The sequence below is a fragment of the Amphiura filiformis genome, unplaced genomic scaffold (assembly GCF_039555335.1).
Source record: "Amphiura filiformis unplaced genomic scaffold, Afil_fr2py scaffold_58, whole genome shotgun sequence".
Classification (NCBI taxonomy): domain Eukaryota; kingdom Metazoa; phylum Echinodermata; class Ophiuroidea; order Amphilepidida; family Amphiuridae; genus Amphiura; species Amphiura filiformis.
The window spans coordinates 596,986-610,626 of record NW_027305522.1 but is presented as its reverse complement, the minus strand read 5'-3'; the positions used below and the strand labels follow the sequence as shown (position 1 = coordinate 610,626).

The window sequence follows — 13,641 nt, the reverse complement described above, 5'->3', positions numbered from 1 at the left end:
TCATTTTGGCCAAAAAATGCTTATGTGCTGGAAATATGTTGGGTGCCAATTAATTTTGACTCCCAATAAAAATGTTGTTTCTCTTTTTAGGATGGTTTTTTGAATGTTGCCTTACTTAATTTGTGTATTTTATATTGCTTTAACAATCAGTATTCCCAGCAGTCATTCCGGAACCAATCAATGTTCCAGAGCCACAGATGCCTCGTCTGCCAAATGGTGGTAAGTGATCTATTCATTTGTTGAGAACCAACAATTTCGTTGTGTTTTTCGTTGTGGCAGATTATAAGATTTACATAGGATAATTCATTTGAGCAATTCTGCTACTTGCAATGACTGGAATACTTTTGATATTATATGCTGTGACAATCACACCAGAATATGCGATTCATTTATTCAATGCAGTGGTTGTTTCTGTTTAGGCCTAAAAAAAATTGTTTGATTGGCATACTCCGATGCGGCCTACCCTAAAATTAGGCCTGACCCTATAGACTTTTTGTTTTGTTTTTTGCAAAAATATTTTTAAAAAAAATAATAAAAGAAAAACCAATTTACAGCTTTAAAGGTTGCATTGGTAACGTTTTATCACAGAGAATGTCCTTGAACATACTAAAAAAGTCCCTACCTACCTACCCTAATTTTATTTATGTTACGCCAATCAAAAAAAATTTTAGGCCTTATTACAATTCCAATAAGACAAACAGCTGCTTCTTTCAAGATTTCCAGACAGTCTGTAATTTACAAATTAAGGATTTTATTTACATCAATTAATAGGCATAGGCTACATTTTTACCATTACATATTTGGATCACTTTAACAGGCTGACAGACATCATATTTTTGCTGGAGTTATGAGGAAAATGAGCTTTTCTTCAGATGCCAAATCTCAATGAAAAGGGGAGCTGAGGCTGTCCATCAAGTCAGCCACCTCACTCCTAACTTTGGTGGTGGTGATTTCCACCTGGGGATTTCCATAATAAATACATAATTGAAACATTTTATTTCAGAATTTCCCAAGTGCCGTGACTATCCAACAATGACTGCTGATATCCCAGACTACTTCCAGCCTAAATGTCTTGATGATGGCAAGTTTTCACCTCTCCAATGCAACGCCAACACTGGATACTGCTTCTGTGTATCATCACAAGGAGCTACTGTGCCTGGTACTAATGTACATGTCACTGAGGGTGTCCCAGTGTGCAAGAAATACAAAGGTAAGAGAGAACTTCATTTATTATATAACTTTTTTATCAGTCTATAATATCAAATTGATTAATTCGAATTAAACAATTCATCGAGTGGCCATGGGCAGCGCCATTAGACATGTTATAAGACTACCAAGTGACAGGTGATGGACCGTACCCACACAAAAGAATAGGCACTTTTTTGATAATTTCAATCAAGGTTATTCAAAACTTACCTAGCTACTTTATTATACAGCAGGGGTCTCTGTCTTTTTAATATCAGATGAAAAACTTAATTTAGAAAATATTTATTAATGGAAATAAAAATCCATCAATGGAAAGTCTTGTTATGTTCTCACAAAAATCCAAAAAATCCAGAATTTTGGTCTACAAATTGGCCAAGGTTACTGCTGTCCCATTCAAAAGCACAGGAAGACCACACACAGCATTGAGGTCACCTTTCCAGACTTCCTGTCTACTGGCAGTAATGGATGCTACCAGTGCTATCAATGAATTGTTTAATACAAATTAATAAATTCGGTATTATAGACTGTTTATGGATTAAACTTTATTGGGACCTCTACTATTTATACTTTATATAAATGATATTGTTAACACATATCTAACGTACTAAGCTTTATTCTGTTTGCAGACGACACCACAATACTATACTCACATAAAGATATAAGAAGCAAATTTTGGTTAATTAACAATGAACTAAAGAAAGTCAGCAATTGGTTCAGAGCAAACAAATTATCAGTAGATGCCAGTAAAACCAATTATATGATTCTGGGAACACCACATTTGACGTCCAAGAATTGGAACAAAATTGATTCAACAACAAGTGCCTGTAATGTAGATGTTAAGATAATTTTAGACGAAATCGTTATAGAAAGGGTAGATAATACCAAATTCTAGGAGTACTCATAGACGAAAACATAACATGGAAGTGTCATATAGCAAAAACCATTTCAAGGAATATTGGTGTAATGAACAAACTCAAATTCTTTGTACCAGATCGTATTCTTTATACTCTATAATTGTACCTTTATTCAATCTTATTTGAACTATGGAATATTAATTTGGAGAAACACATGCAAAACATATTTGGATAAAATTGTGAAACTCCAAATATGGGCGATACGGACAGTAGCTAATAGTCATTACAGAAGTCATACAGCCCCCTTGTTTGCCAAATATAACATTTTAGCAAACAATGACACCTATAAATTAGAATTGGGAGTTTTTATGTTTAAGTACAGTATTAATGAATTACCGAGCTTATTTGACAGTTTATTTACCCTACGATCTAATATTCATGATTACCAAAACAAGAAACGCTAATAACTATAACTTAACTAAAAATAGCAGGGTTTTCATCGATCACACTGTCCATACAGCTGGTCCTATATTATGGAACTCATTGCAAAAATCTCTCAGAGCGTCTTATTCAGTGAAACATTTCCGGAACGTGTACAAAAGAACTTAATTTCAAAATTTGATTAATTGACGAGCATTGTAGTTTTTTTTGGTTCTTGTTTGTTTGTTTGTTGTTTTTAATTTTTATCATTTGCTGTTGTGTTTTCGGTTTGGTAACTTTTCTGTTAAAGGGGATGGCTACCTCTTTTGGCCATCTCCTCCATGATTCGTTGATGGTATTTTGATGTAATGATATTTTAGTGCGTATTTGTATTTTTATGTGAATTGTGGAAATGAATGAATGAATGAGTATTTGGTAATTAGAATCTGAATACATGCATTACATTTATGAATGAGGTTATGTTTAAAGCCATATTATAACATTTCTGTAAAAATAGATTAGTATTTATTTTCCATAAAATGTTTAATAGCTTTTATTATATCACTCATACATAAATTCTAGACAGTTCATTGGTTGATTACCATTTGCCATTTTTACTATCACCCTCTCCGTGTGATAGTCTTTACCATCATGTGCTCTGGCGTAGTGCGCCTGCGCCAAGCCGTGCGCTGACTCTTGGACTCGCCGATTTAGTTATGGGGTGGATCCCAAAATGTGAAATATATCACGGCAAAACATGGTGTTATCTTGATGACAAAATGTATTTCCTACCTTAAATAGTATTTTAGTAATAGAATTTATGCATGAGTGATATAAAACAAATATTAACTGTCTTAAATTCGTGTAATGGTCGAAATATAATCACGAGGTGAAAGATGTATTGTTCCATTCCACTCGCCGTTCCGGCTCGTGGAATGGAACAATCCATCTTTCACCTCGTGATTATATTTCGACCATTACACTTATAGACAGTTAATATTTGTATACTGTCAGATATGTCCCCTTTTAATTTTGAGCCGAACAAGTGAGGTAAAGCATAGAAAATTGGAATTTACTACTAGCGCCCATGCATGTTACTCCCGCGGTTGTAATACGGTACGATCCTCGGGGTGTGTGTGTATGTGTATCCCGCACGCCGTGTACGTACTGTGCATACGTGTTCAATTAATATTTCCATCATAATAATAAAACGCCGGTTCCATCGTTTTATTCAAAATCTCGGATTTTGACAAAACTACAGCACCTAAAGTCTTGGATTTTCGCAGAGTATCTTTATTAACTGAAGTACATTACAATCATGTAAAAACCAGAATTTAAAAAAAATTAGGTAAGAAAAAACAGAGTCTTAATTATTCAAAGTTCAAAATAGAAGTGGAAATTTTGTTGTCCAATAGCTGATTCGAAAATTCAGAAAGTAGTTATTTGTACTCTACTTTTTTTTACATTGTTGTCTTTTTTCCGTTGTTTTACAGAAACTACAGTAGTGTTAACCCCAAGTAAGTATTAACATTGCAGAATAACTTTGCATATTCATCCTGCTTAAGTTTACATTAAGTTTCACTTCCTGGAGAGAATTGATCAAAAATTGAATTCCCTCCTGAGGTTCGTATCTGTCAATGAGTTGACCAGATCACAAGGATGTCATTATAGCTAGAGGCAGTATATAACACAAATGGGTCAATGAGTTACATAAAAATGACCTTGTGTGGTATTTGGTTCCCAGGAAGTTAGTTTTGCCTGAGGCAATTTGTGGATAAATGTTGATCCTCACTACAAGAGTTATTACCTTCGATTTGGTTGAAAAAGGAGGTGAGACATGATCAAATATCTCCAGGTAACAAAACGTAATGAGAATTAGAAACATATTTAGCAACTATTTCACTTATGTTCCAGAGCATATGTTCACTTTCTTGTGTCAGATATGATCATACCATAAATCTTTCATGTAATTAGTGTATCCTCACAAACTTTATTTGTAAATAAATATATTCTGGTTTCAAAAATTCTCAACATTGTGTGTTACCAATATATTGGAATAAAAATGTGAATCTGCTTCAAAAATTTAAAATCTACTTGTCATATTTTTGCATAAACTTGCATATGCAGTCAGCTTAATTTTACTCTCTTACACAGCTTTAACACCTTGTCAGGATCACCGACATATTGCGCGGCTCTTTAAGCTGCCATATGTACCTGACTGCGATACAGTGACTGGGGAATACAAAGCAAGACAATGTAATCCTTCTAACGGCCAATGTGTCTGCGTTGATATCAATGGGATGATCCTTAAAGATACATACCATGGAAAGAATGTACCATCCATTTGTGACCAGTATAAGAATTGTAAGTACACAATGTTCTTTATTAAACATTATCTCTCCCTCTCCCTCACATAGACTTGGTGGCCACATCACATACAGACTTATAAGTTTTTAAAATTATGTAAACAAAATTGTTTCACATACAGAGCAGTGGCGAACCATGGCCGCTCCTACCCAGGGGGGGGGGGGGCTTCATCAACAGCCCAAAAAGGTTGACTCAATTTTTTTCCTAGGCCGGGATTTTAAACTGCATTCCATCAAAAGAATGATGAAAGTTTACAACACAATACAATATAACATCTATTTTTAGGCAGCTTTAATCCACCCAATTGGGCAGTCACAACACTAGTTTGGTGTGGAGGAGACCCAGTAATGGCCAAATGAGTTCTGACCATCACTTGGCTTGTTGAATTTGTCTATAAATCATCTGATTGGATTCTTTTAGTTAATGAGGTGTGCATTCAGCAAATGAATGTGCTTCATACTGCCATACTTATTCTATATATTACTTCCCTTATGTAACAGATGAGCTTCCATTGCCTGATGGCGTTCTTCCATTTACTGTGCCTAGAGTGAACAGTCAAGGATTTTATGAGACAGTACCATTCACCTTCAAGAGGGAAGATCTCTTATCACAAAGTAAGGATGATTACAATATCAAAGAGTAATAAATTCATTTTTAAATGTAGTACAGACAATTTTAAATACCTTCCAGATGGTGCGATAACCAAGTAGCCTTCTTAATAGCAATTTATGTAGACATGGTGAGTTTAGAAGTCATTTTGCTTGGTTTGTAAAAAAGCTTACAATTTAGGAGGGTAGGGGAAAATGCCACCTGTATAAACTCTTCCCCCCATGCCACCCAGTAAACCCCAAATTACACAAATGTCCACTTTTTGCAGCATACGCATTCGCATACGATCGAGTTTGACTAATATTTCCATCATAATAATTAAACGAGGTTTCTGCACTTTATTCAAAATCTTCAGCACCTAAATACTTGATTTTTGCAGGGTATGTTAGTTTGATAAAGTACAGTATAATGGTGTTTAAACAGAATTTTGTTAATATTCAAGGCAGCATCCTCAGCAAACATTACAATATGGCTTTAACATGAAACAGATTTGGACCTTATTAATTGAATACATGAATACAAAACCCACCCAAGTCCATGGGAAGTGATTTTGAGAGAAAACCATGTGTATCATTTTAATTCCTTCAGTTAGATTTACCTGGTCAATATGGTAAGTTTTACGTGCAAATGAGTGGATTAATCTGTATTAGGTATGACGATTAGCATTTTAGGGACTTCGTGGGGTTCATTTTAAATTTTGGACTTGGGTGGTTTTTGAATCATATACAAAGACAACAATGTTAGAATGAGATTACCACTAGTAAGATAATACAAAATAAAGCACACAGGTATGTATAATGTTGATAAGCATTCTGCCATGTAATATAAACCACACACTTTCCTTTATTAAACCCATTTTTTTCAAAAGTCACTCTCTAGCAATGAATGTGTTACAAGTAGACTTTTATACATACTGGATTTCAATCAATGTGTTACAAGACTCAAATCATGGAATTGGGTGGTTCTTTCATACATGCTATTTTTCACATGCTCAATAGACACAGAGGATGAATTTGAGTTGTTCTTTCATACATATGACAGGCCTATGTATAGCAACAATTTCCCATGCTTAACTCAATTTAGCCAACGTATGGACTTGGGTGGGTTTTGTATTCATATATTCAATTCTTTGTTGTGATATCTTTATGCCAACAGCCTCCAAGTGTGGCAGACAGCTTCGTATCTCTGAGATCATCACCACCATCTTTACCCCACAATGTGAATCTAGAGGTGCCTTTTCTCCTCTTCAATGCCCAGTAAACACAGGCATCTGCTTCTGTGTAGATGTCTCTGGTGCTCTGGTCCCAGACACAGCTAAGATTAGTACCTCACTACCAAGACCATCTTGTGAACAGTATAGGAATGGTAAGATCACTCTCTCATTCTCTCTTACTCTCTCATTTGCTATCTCTCTACATTCTTTCATTTTATTATTTTTCTCTCATTTTTTTATTTTCTTCTTTCTTCAACATATTTAAGCAATGTTGTTAGCCTGCTCTTGTGAATTTTCTTTCTTTCTTTTTTTAATTCCTTTTCTTTCTCTTTCTTTTTTCTTTTTTTTTCTTTCTCTCTTTCTTTCTTTTCTCTCTCTCTCTCTCTCTCTCTCTCTTTCTTTCTTTCTTTCTTTCTCTTTCTTTCTTTCATTCATTCATTCTTCCTTTCTTTCTTATTTTCTTTCTTTTACTTTTTTCTTTCTTTCTTCTTTCTTTTTTCTTTCTTTCATTCTTCCTTATTTTCTTTCTTTTTCTTTCTTTCTTTTTTCTTTCTTTCTTCTTTCTTTCTTCTTTCTTTCTTTCTCTCTCTTACTTTTTTCTCTTTTTTCCTTCTCTTCCTGTCCCTTTCTTTTCTGTCAAGTTCTTTCTGTCATCCTTCCAAATTTCCTTCTTTACTTTCCCCATTTATCAGCCAGGTTTGCAAAATTAGATATCTCTTCCATCTGGACTATGATCTGTACTTAAACCTATCATTACACTTTTACTTACAGTGGTCTTGGCTCCACACAATCTTACCAGGACATTGCAAAGGACAATTATCCTAGATTTGGACAAAGTCGGCATACAAGCCACTAAACCACGAACTTCATATGTCAACAAGAATGTCAGTAAGTAAAAGCAGACTAGATTTTGTCCCGGGGGATTTTGTTTACTTACAGTACTATTACTATTAAAATAGTGTTAATATGATGATAGATGCACAGCATATTTTCTGCAGGACATATTCGGCTAAATTTATCCCAAATTATTAGCCTTCATTTAGTTTTCTTTTCCACATTTCCCTGTATAGTGCTGTATGGGTAATAATAAAAAGTGTTTGAAACATTTTCATTTGCTTGTGTGAGTGATTTTTCTTTCCATGTTGCATTCAATAGAATTTGACTCTGTGTGTATTACAAGTGTGTCCTGTTGTTGTGACCTATCTGTAGCTGAAAGTTACATTCAAGAATTACTTTTCATTAGGAAAATTCATCAAATCTGATTTAAGAAAGTAAATATGATCAGTGGTATCAGGTGGCATTAAACAGAAAGACAAGAGAGCAAGATTCTTGACTCAAAATAAATACATAATTAAAATCAAAAATGTATGTCTTTGAGTCGTGTTCAATATTCAAATTCACCTTCATCATGGGCCAAAATAGTGCAAAAATTGATGTCCATGTTGCCATGTTTACTGTCTCTGATCTATGAAATTATTCAAAATATGCAAGCATAAATTTGTCATATTATTCATTGTTTATTTTCTTATTATAGCTGTGCCATCATGTATTCGCCAGCAGCAGATTGCCAATGTTGTACCAGGCGTATTCTATCCTACCTGCCAAAACAATGGAACATTCCATCCTCAACAATGTCATCCAATCAGCAACAAGTGTTTCTGTGTTGATCGTAATGGTGTTGAAATCCAAGGAACTGAAATGGAAATTAGTCGTGGATTACCATCTTGCACTCAATACTGGAATGGTAAGTACTCAAAATATCAATGTATAGTTTGATCAGCTCGTAATCGGCAGGAATTGTTAGGCTTTTACCACTACACCCATGTTAAGGGCGTACTACACCCATATATTGGTTTGATTGGTCTAAAAAAATATTTTTTCATTTATAGCTAGGCGATATATGCCGGATCATTTGAAATTAAAAAATTATGAAAAACATTGTTTTTCACCTATTTGTCTTAAAAGTTGATTGGTTGATAAGGACGCTTATTCATCCCTTTTAAGGGATTTTTTATTTAGCGAGAGTACGTAGTCAATCTTCATAGGGATGGGCGATGCGAGCTTTTGGTACCCATTGTCGAGCTAATTTGTAGAAAAATAAAACAAAATGAAAAAAAAAAAATGGTCATGGAGGGCGCTTGCCTTGACGCATGGGGGTTGTCTGAGGGAGGTGTTCCCCCCTCAGAAAAAAAAAAAAAAACGTGTGCAAAATGAAGATCTAATTGAAGCGATTTGGTGGACAATTTTGGCACTATTATGCCAAGGCCTATATACTAGTGTAAAATTTTAGTTTGGCGGCCGAAAATTTGTGAGAGCCTTTCGTGGACAAGTTTGAATTCCCTATTATCGTGAGGCCTATAAATTGTTTTAAACATAAATCGGCGAAAGCAGAAGCGAAAATGGCCACTTGTAGGCCTATATCGATTCACGAGGGGAGGGTAAAATGAAGACTAAATTGAAGTGATTTGGTGGACCATTTTGGTACTAGTGTGTAAAATTTTAGTTTGAAAAAGCCGCAAATTTGTAAAATGATGGTCCATGAAACCTTCCTTGGACAAGTTTTCCCTGTAAGCCTATACCGCAAATTGGGCTTAAATTTGCAAATGTTGGAAGAAGAGCGAACATGATCATATGTTCAATCCACTACGCAAGGGGGAGTCTTGAGGGAGATGTTCCCCCCTGAGAAGTTTGAAAAATTTGCAAAATGAAGGTCGAATTGAAGCCATTCGGTGCATTGTTTTGACACTACTATTTGAATCAATTGCTTTAAACAGAAAAAGGGCCCGAAATCAATTTGCAAAACTTGAGATTGGCAATTACTAAAGCATGCATAAATCGATGAAGTCGTTATGGAGTCCGTCTTAATTTTTGACTTTGGTGGCAAAATGTGAGGGGCCCTGCATATCGGCGGACCCGCAGTAATTTTCACGTGCTTTTAGGACGAGGACCGCCTTCAAGCAATGCCTAGTCGCAGGCCTCTATAGGACCTACTTCCAATCGTCCCGACTGTGCGGTTATTTACACATGGGCCTACTCAATTACGTGCAATTTAGTTTCTCTCCTCCTTTCCTCCATTTTCTCTTCTCTTTTTCTCCTTTCTTCCCCTTCTCTTCTCTTTATTTATTTATTTGGGGGGCGTCCGCCCCCTGAATCTCCGCCTTAATTGAGTCCATGTGTAGGCCTATGTTGGGGATTGGAGGGGGTACTGAGGCCTACCACATTTAATAACTTGAACTTACTTACTCTTTGTGGGATTTGAATCGCAACACAGGTAATAATAAAACCAGTAGCAAACTTCACTTTACCAACAAGATACAACAACTTTACAACTTTCTTTTTAATTAATGAAACAAAGCTTATTTTTGACTCAGAGTTTAAATTTAAGATGCTAGCGAAGTCAATAACTTTGCACATTCTTCGGGTACCCCTGTTTCCACTCTTGTTAAAAGAAGACGATCAGCTGACTCTTTCTGTTGACAATTTAAGTTTAAAACATTATTAACACAATTTTTGTGTTGAAATTAATTGTAAACATTAAACAAAACCAATACATTGGCTATAGTTTCAAATCTTTCATAACATATAACCGTGGTGTTTGTAAAATATTTTGTAAAAGATTTGCAATTAGGCCTACTTTGATTGGATTCGAACATTGCAACTTTACAATGCTCAAGAACACGAAAACTTCGGGTGTGTGAAACATTGTTAAAAATTGTATGAAATGAGGATTCCTAGCGTAAACTAGTTTCTATAGGCCTACACTTTTAAATGTGAATGATAGGAGGTCTGTAGGCTAAAGGGGCCCCGAAAAATTTTTGTGATGAATTTTTTTGCTTCAGCCCCCCAGCAAGTGTTTGTGAACGGTCGACGGTCCCTATAGGCCTACCACACACAATTTATTCGCTACCTGAAGTCGCTAATAGAGAATGAAAGATTTTTTTTTTAATATTTGTTTTCAATTTTCGAATAATTATTTTTGTTTTCAATAGGCCTACGTTCCATAAAAATAAAAGTATTGTATCGGAAATTGACCGATACCAAAATGGTATCGAATCGCCCACCGCTAGAAAAACCAAATTATGGCGTCTGTACAAAATGTATGCGGAAGTCTTTCGGCAAGCGAATACAGTGAGTTTCATGGATTTATACTGGATATATAATGGATTTTCTTAAAGTGGAATGATTTCAGCATGCGGTACAGGTAAGTGACGAAACTGTTAATACACGTGAACTAGTAGGGTGTCCCATTTAGCCGTTATCATTGTGAACATACCGATTCACATTACAAATGCATTATAAATCATGTTTTGTAAGCTTCCCGTATGTCCTCAGAAAACTGAGCAAAAATTCACCTAATACTGAAAACCAAGGCATTTACTGTTCTTTAATTTCAACTTTATCAAACCTGAAACAAATATGCTGCCTTGCGAACACAAATTTTGCATATCATTGTCAACTAAAAGGGGGGAAATAAGTTTAATTTCATTGATAACATGAAATTGATGCATATTAATGTTTTCAAAGCTGTGCATAATTAATTAATTTCCCCCAAAAAATAATTTTTATACTTTTACCGTCTGTCACAAATGCTTAACAAGTGTGAGTGATTGGATTAACGGTATCAATTCTGAAATTCTAAAGAAACTCGATTTTGTGAATCGAGGTCTATGTACCTCTTCCGAGCTTCTACCTTTAAAAGCATGTAAGCTACATTGATACCGATGCCACCAATAGAACGAGAAGATTTGCCCCTTCATTTTGCATACCACTTTGACCAATTTTTTTTTCTCATTTCTCCACAAAATGCAGAAAAAAAAAAAAAAAATCCAATGGGTGTAGTACCCCCTTAAGAGTGATAATTGTTGATCTGCCTGGTCTGTATTTTTGTGTGTTAAAGAAAGTAGACAAAGTATAGGACTTCAATTAATAATTTGTAATACTTCTGGTGAGATGTCACAAGACAATTCTCCAAATAAAATACATTGATATTAATCTGTGATGTTAAGGCCCGCCGATTACGAGCTGATCAAAGTATTGGCCCCTACTAGTACATACAGGGGTGGTGAATTTGACATGTCTCAAATTAGTTAATGGCTGTTACTTCCCAGGGTCTTAAATTGTACATTGCAGTGTTTAAGATTAACCTTGGAAATAAGTCAATAATTTATGGGTCTCATAACTGCTGAATTGTGGTTCTAAAGCATATAACAGCATACATAATTATTTTGAGTATCAAATCCAATGTCAAATTTTAGTAAAAATGCTCAATTAGGGAGAAAATGACAAAAAAAAAACCCAATTTTTGACCCATTTTTTTTCAATTCTTTAATGAAAATTGTTTTCCAAAACTACATATAAATATCTAAAGAAAGTAGACAAAGTATAGGACTTCAATATATTTTCTACGGATCTTCTCTGACAACATTTTGACTGCCAAACTAATTCAAAAATATTTCTTTTCCTACAGTCACGCAGAAAGTTAAAGAGCAGCATGTGATACCAATTCTTATACCAAGGGTTGCCACTGAAGAATCTGACAGACTCCAACGCAGTGCTACAATGACTCTACCAGGCACAAGTAAGAATAAAAATAATTGTAAAATTAACCAGCTAGATATGAAAATACAACAAAATTAAACCATTACTCGGTGGTCACTCGATAGTTGGCCCAACAATAACTTGATCCTTCACACAGTTCAAAGAGTTTGCCATGATTTGCCATGGATAAGTTCTGTAGATTTAGTCCATTGACATTGACTAAGGTCAGTGACCTTGTTGAGGAGTTAAGAAGATAAATAAATGCCAGAAGCTATTCTATATCCAACTTACAGTTATGTCAACATCTGGTTACCCAGCCATAATAAAGGCAAATAATGATTATGTGTTTCTGTTATATTGAAATCACTGTGTATACATCCACCCTAAATTAAAATCTGATTGCTATTATTATAAAGAATTGGTTTCTCCATAGGGCCTGTACTTAAGCAATTTTTGGAACTGTGCGGTGACTAAGTCTTTATTGGGCGAATTATCGTGTGTCCACCAGTAATGCCAGCGTAGCATTGTGATCATGCAGGTGTCATATAAAATGGACCAGAATAACGATCAAATAAAGTGTCATATAAAACGGACCAAAATAACACAAATAAAGAACGTAAATTAAACAGTGCATCATGAAGTCATGACTCCTTGCTTGCTGCTGGTTCCTAAATATATCCGATCAGGAGCACTTATGCCTTAGTCGAATTTTGATAAATAAAAATATGTTATTATGATGAACGCATCCTGTTAGAACTCAAAATTATACTGATGTGTATTATAATTAATACTATAGTAATGGTCATAAAGAGTTTGTATAAGTAGTGACAGTAAAAGTAAAGTATACTTATGTTATTGAATGCAACATATCTATAATGGCTCACTTTAACACTGAACAATTCTGATTTTGGAATCTGCCAGTTTATTGATCATGAAAGCCCGAGTAAAAAATCCGACTATGTACTTTAGCTTTTAAACAGAACTTTACCCGAGACTTTGTTCTCTAAAATACACTGTCAATCATACTTGTTTATCAATCCAATTTAATCACGAGCACTAAGCATGATAGTACAAAACGCGCTAGATGTACGTCTATCCACCAACGTTTGCGCAACACAAAAGCGCCGCAAATTCCATGGTAATGGCACGTGCCCGGAGGATTTAATCCATAACGAGAAGTGGACTACGGAGAAGTCTATTTTGGACTTGGTAAGACATCAGTAGACCCTATTACAATTATGTGGAAATCAGAATTGAATGTTTAGTGAATTCCAAAAGTGACCATGGTTGATGACATGATCCAACCCCTGTAATATAGGCCTATCATTAGATGATGCAATCATGTGGAATTCAGAAATGTTTGCAAAATCATTAGAGCAGTGTGTTGAGCGAATCTGCTAATATTGTTGATATGATCTTTCTGGTCAGAACCCA

The 13,641-nt window shown here is 35.1% G+C and overlaps 1 protein-coding gene across 1 annotated transcript in view; it reads left to right on the top strand.

Moving 5' to 3' along the window:
• Window positions 1-13,641, top strand: part of LOC140144480 (uncharacterized) — a 63,598-nt gene that overhangs the window by 28,017 nt on the left and 21,940 nt on the right. The window contains exons 17-25 of the mRNA XM_072166291.1: window positions 151-219; window positions 1,004-1,210; window positions 3,974-3,997; window positions 4,635-4,844; window positions 5,348-5,461; window positions 6,612-6,821; window positions 7,441-7,557; window positions 8,204-8,413; window positions 12,137-12,247. Of these exons, the coding sequence (XP_072022392.1) occupies window positions 151-219; window positions 1,004-1,210; window positions 3,974-3,997; window positions 4,635-4,844; window positions 5,348-5,461; window positions 6,612-6,821; window positions 7,441-7,557; window positions 8,204-8,413; window positions 12,137-12,247 (1,272 nt within the window). The remainder of the gene's footprint in view (window positions 1-150; window positions 220-1,003; window positions 1,211-3,973; window positions 3,998-4,634; window positions 4,845-5,347; window positions 5,462-6,611; window positions 6,822-7,440; window positions 7,558-8,203; window positions 8,414-12,136; window positions 12,248-13,641) is intronic.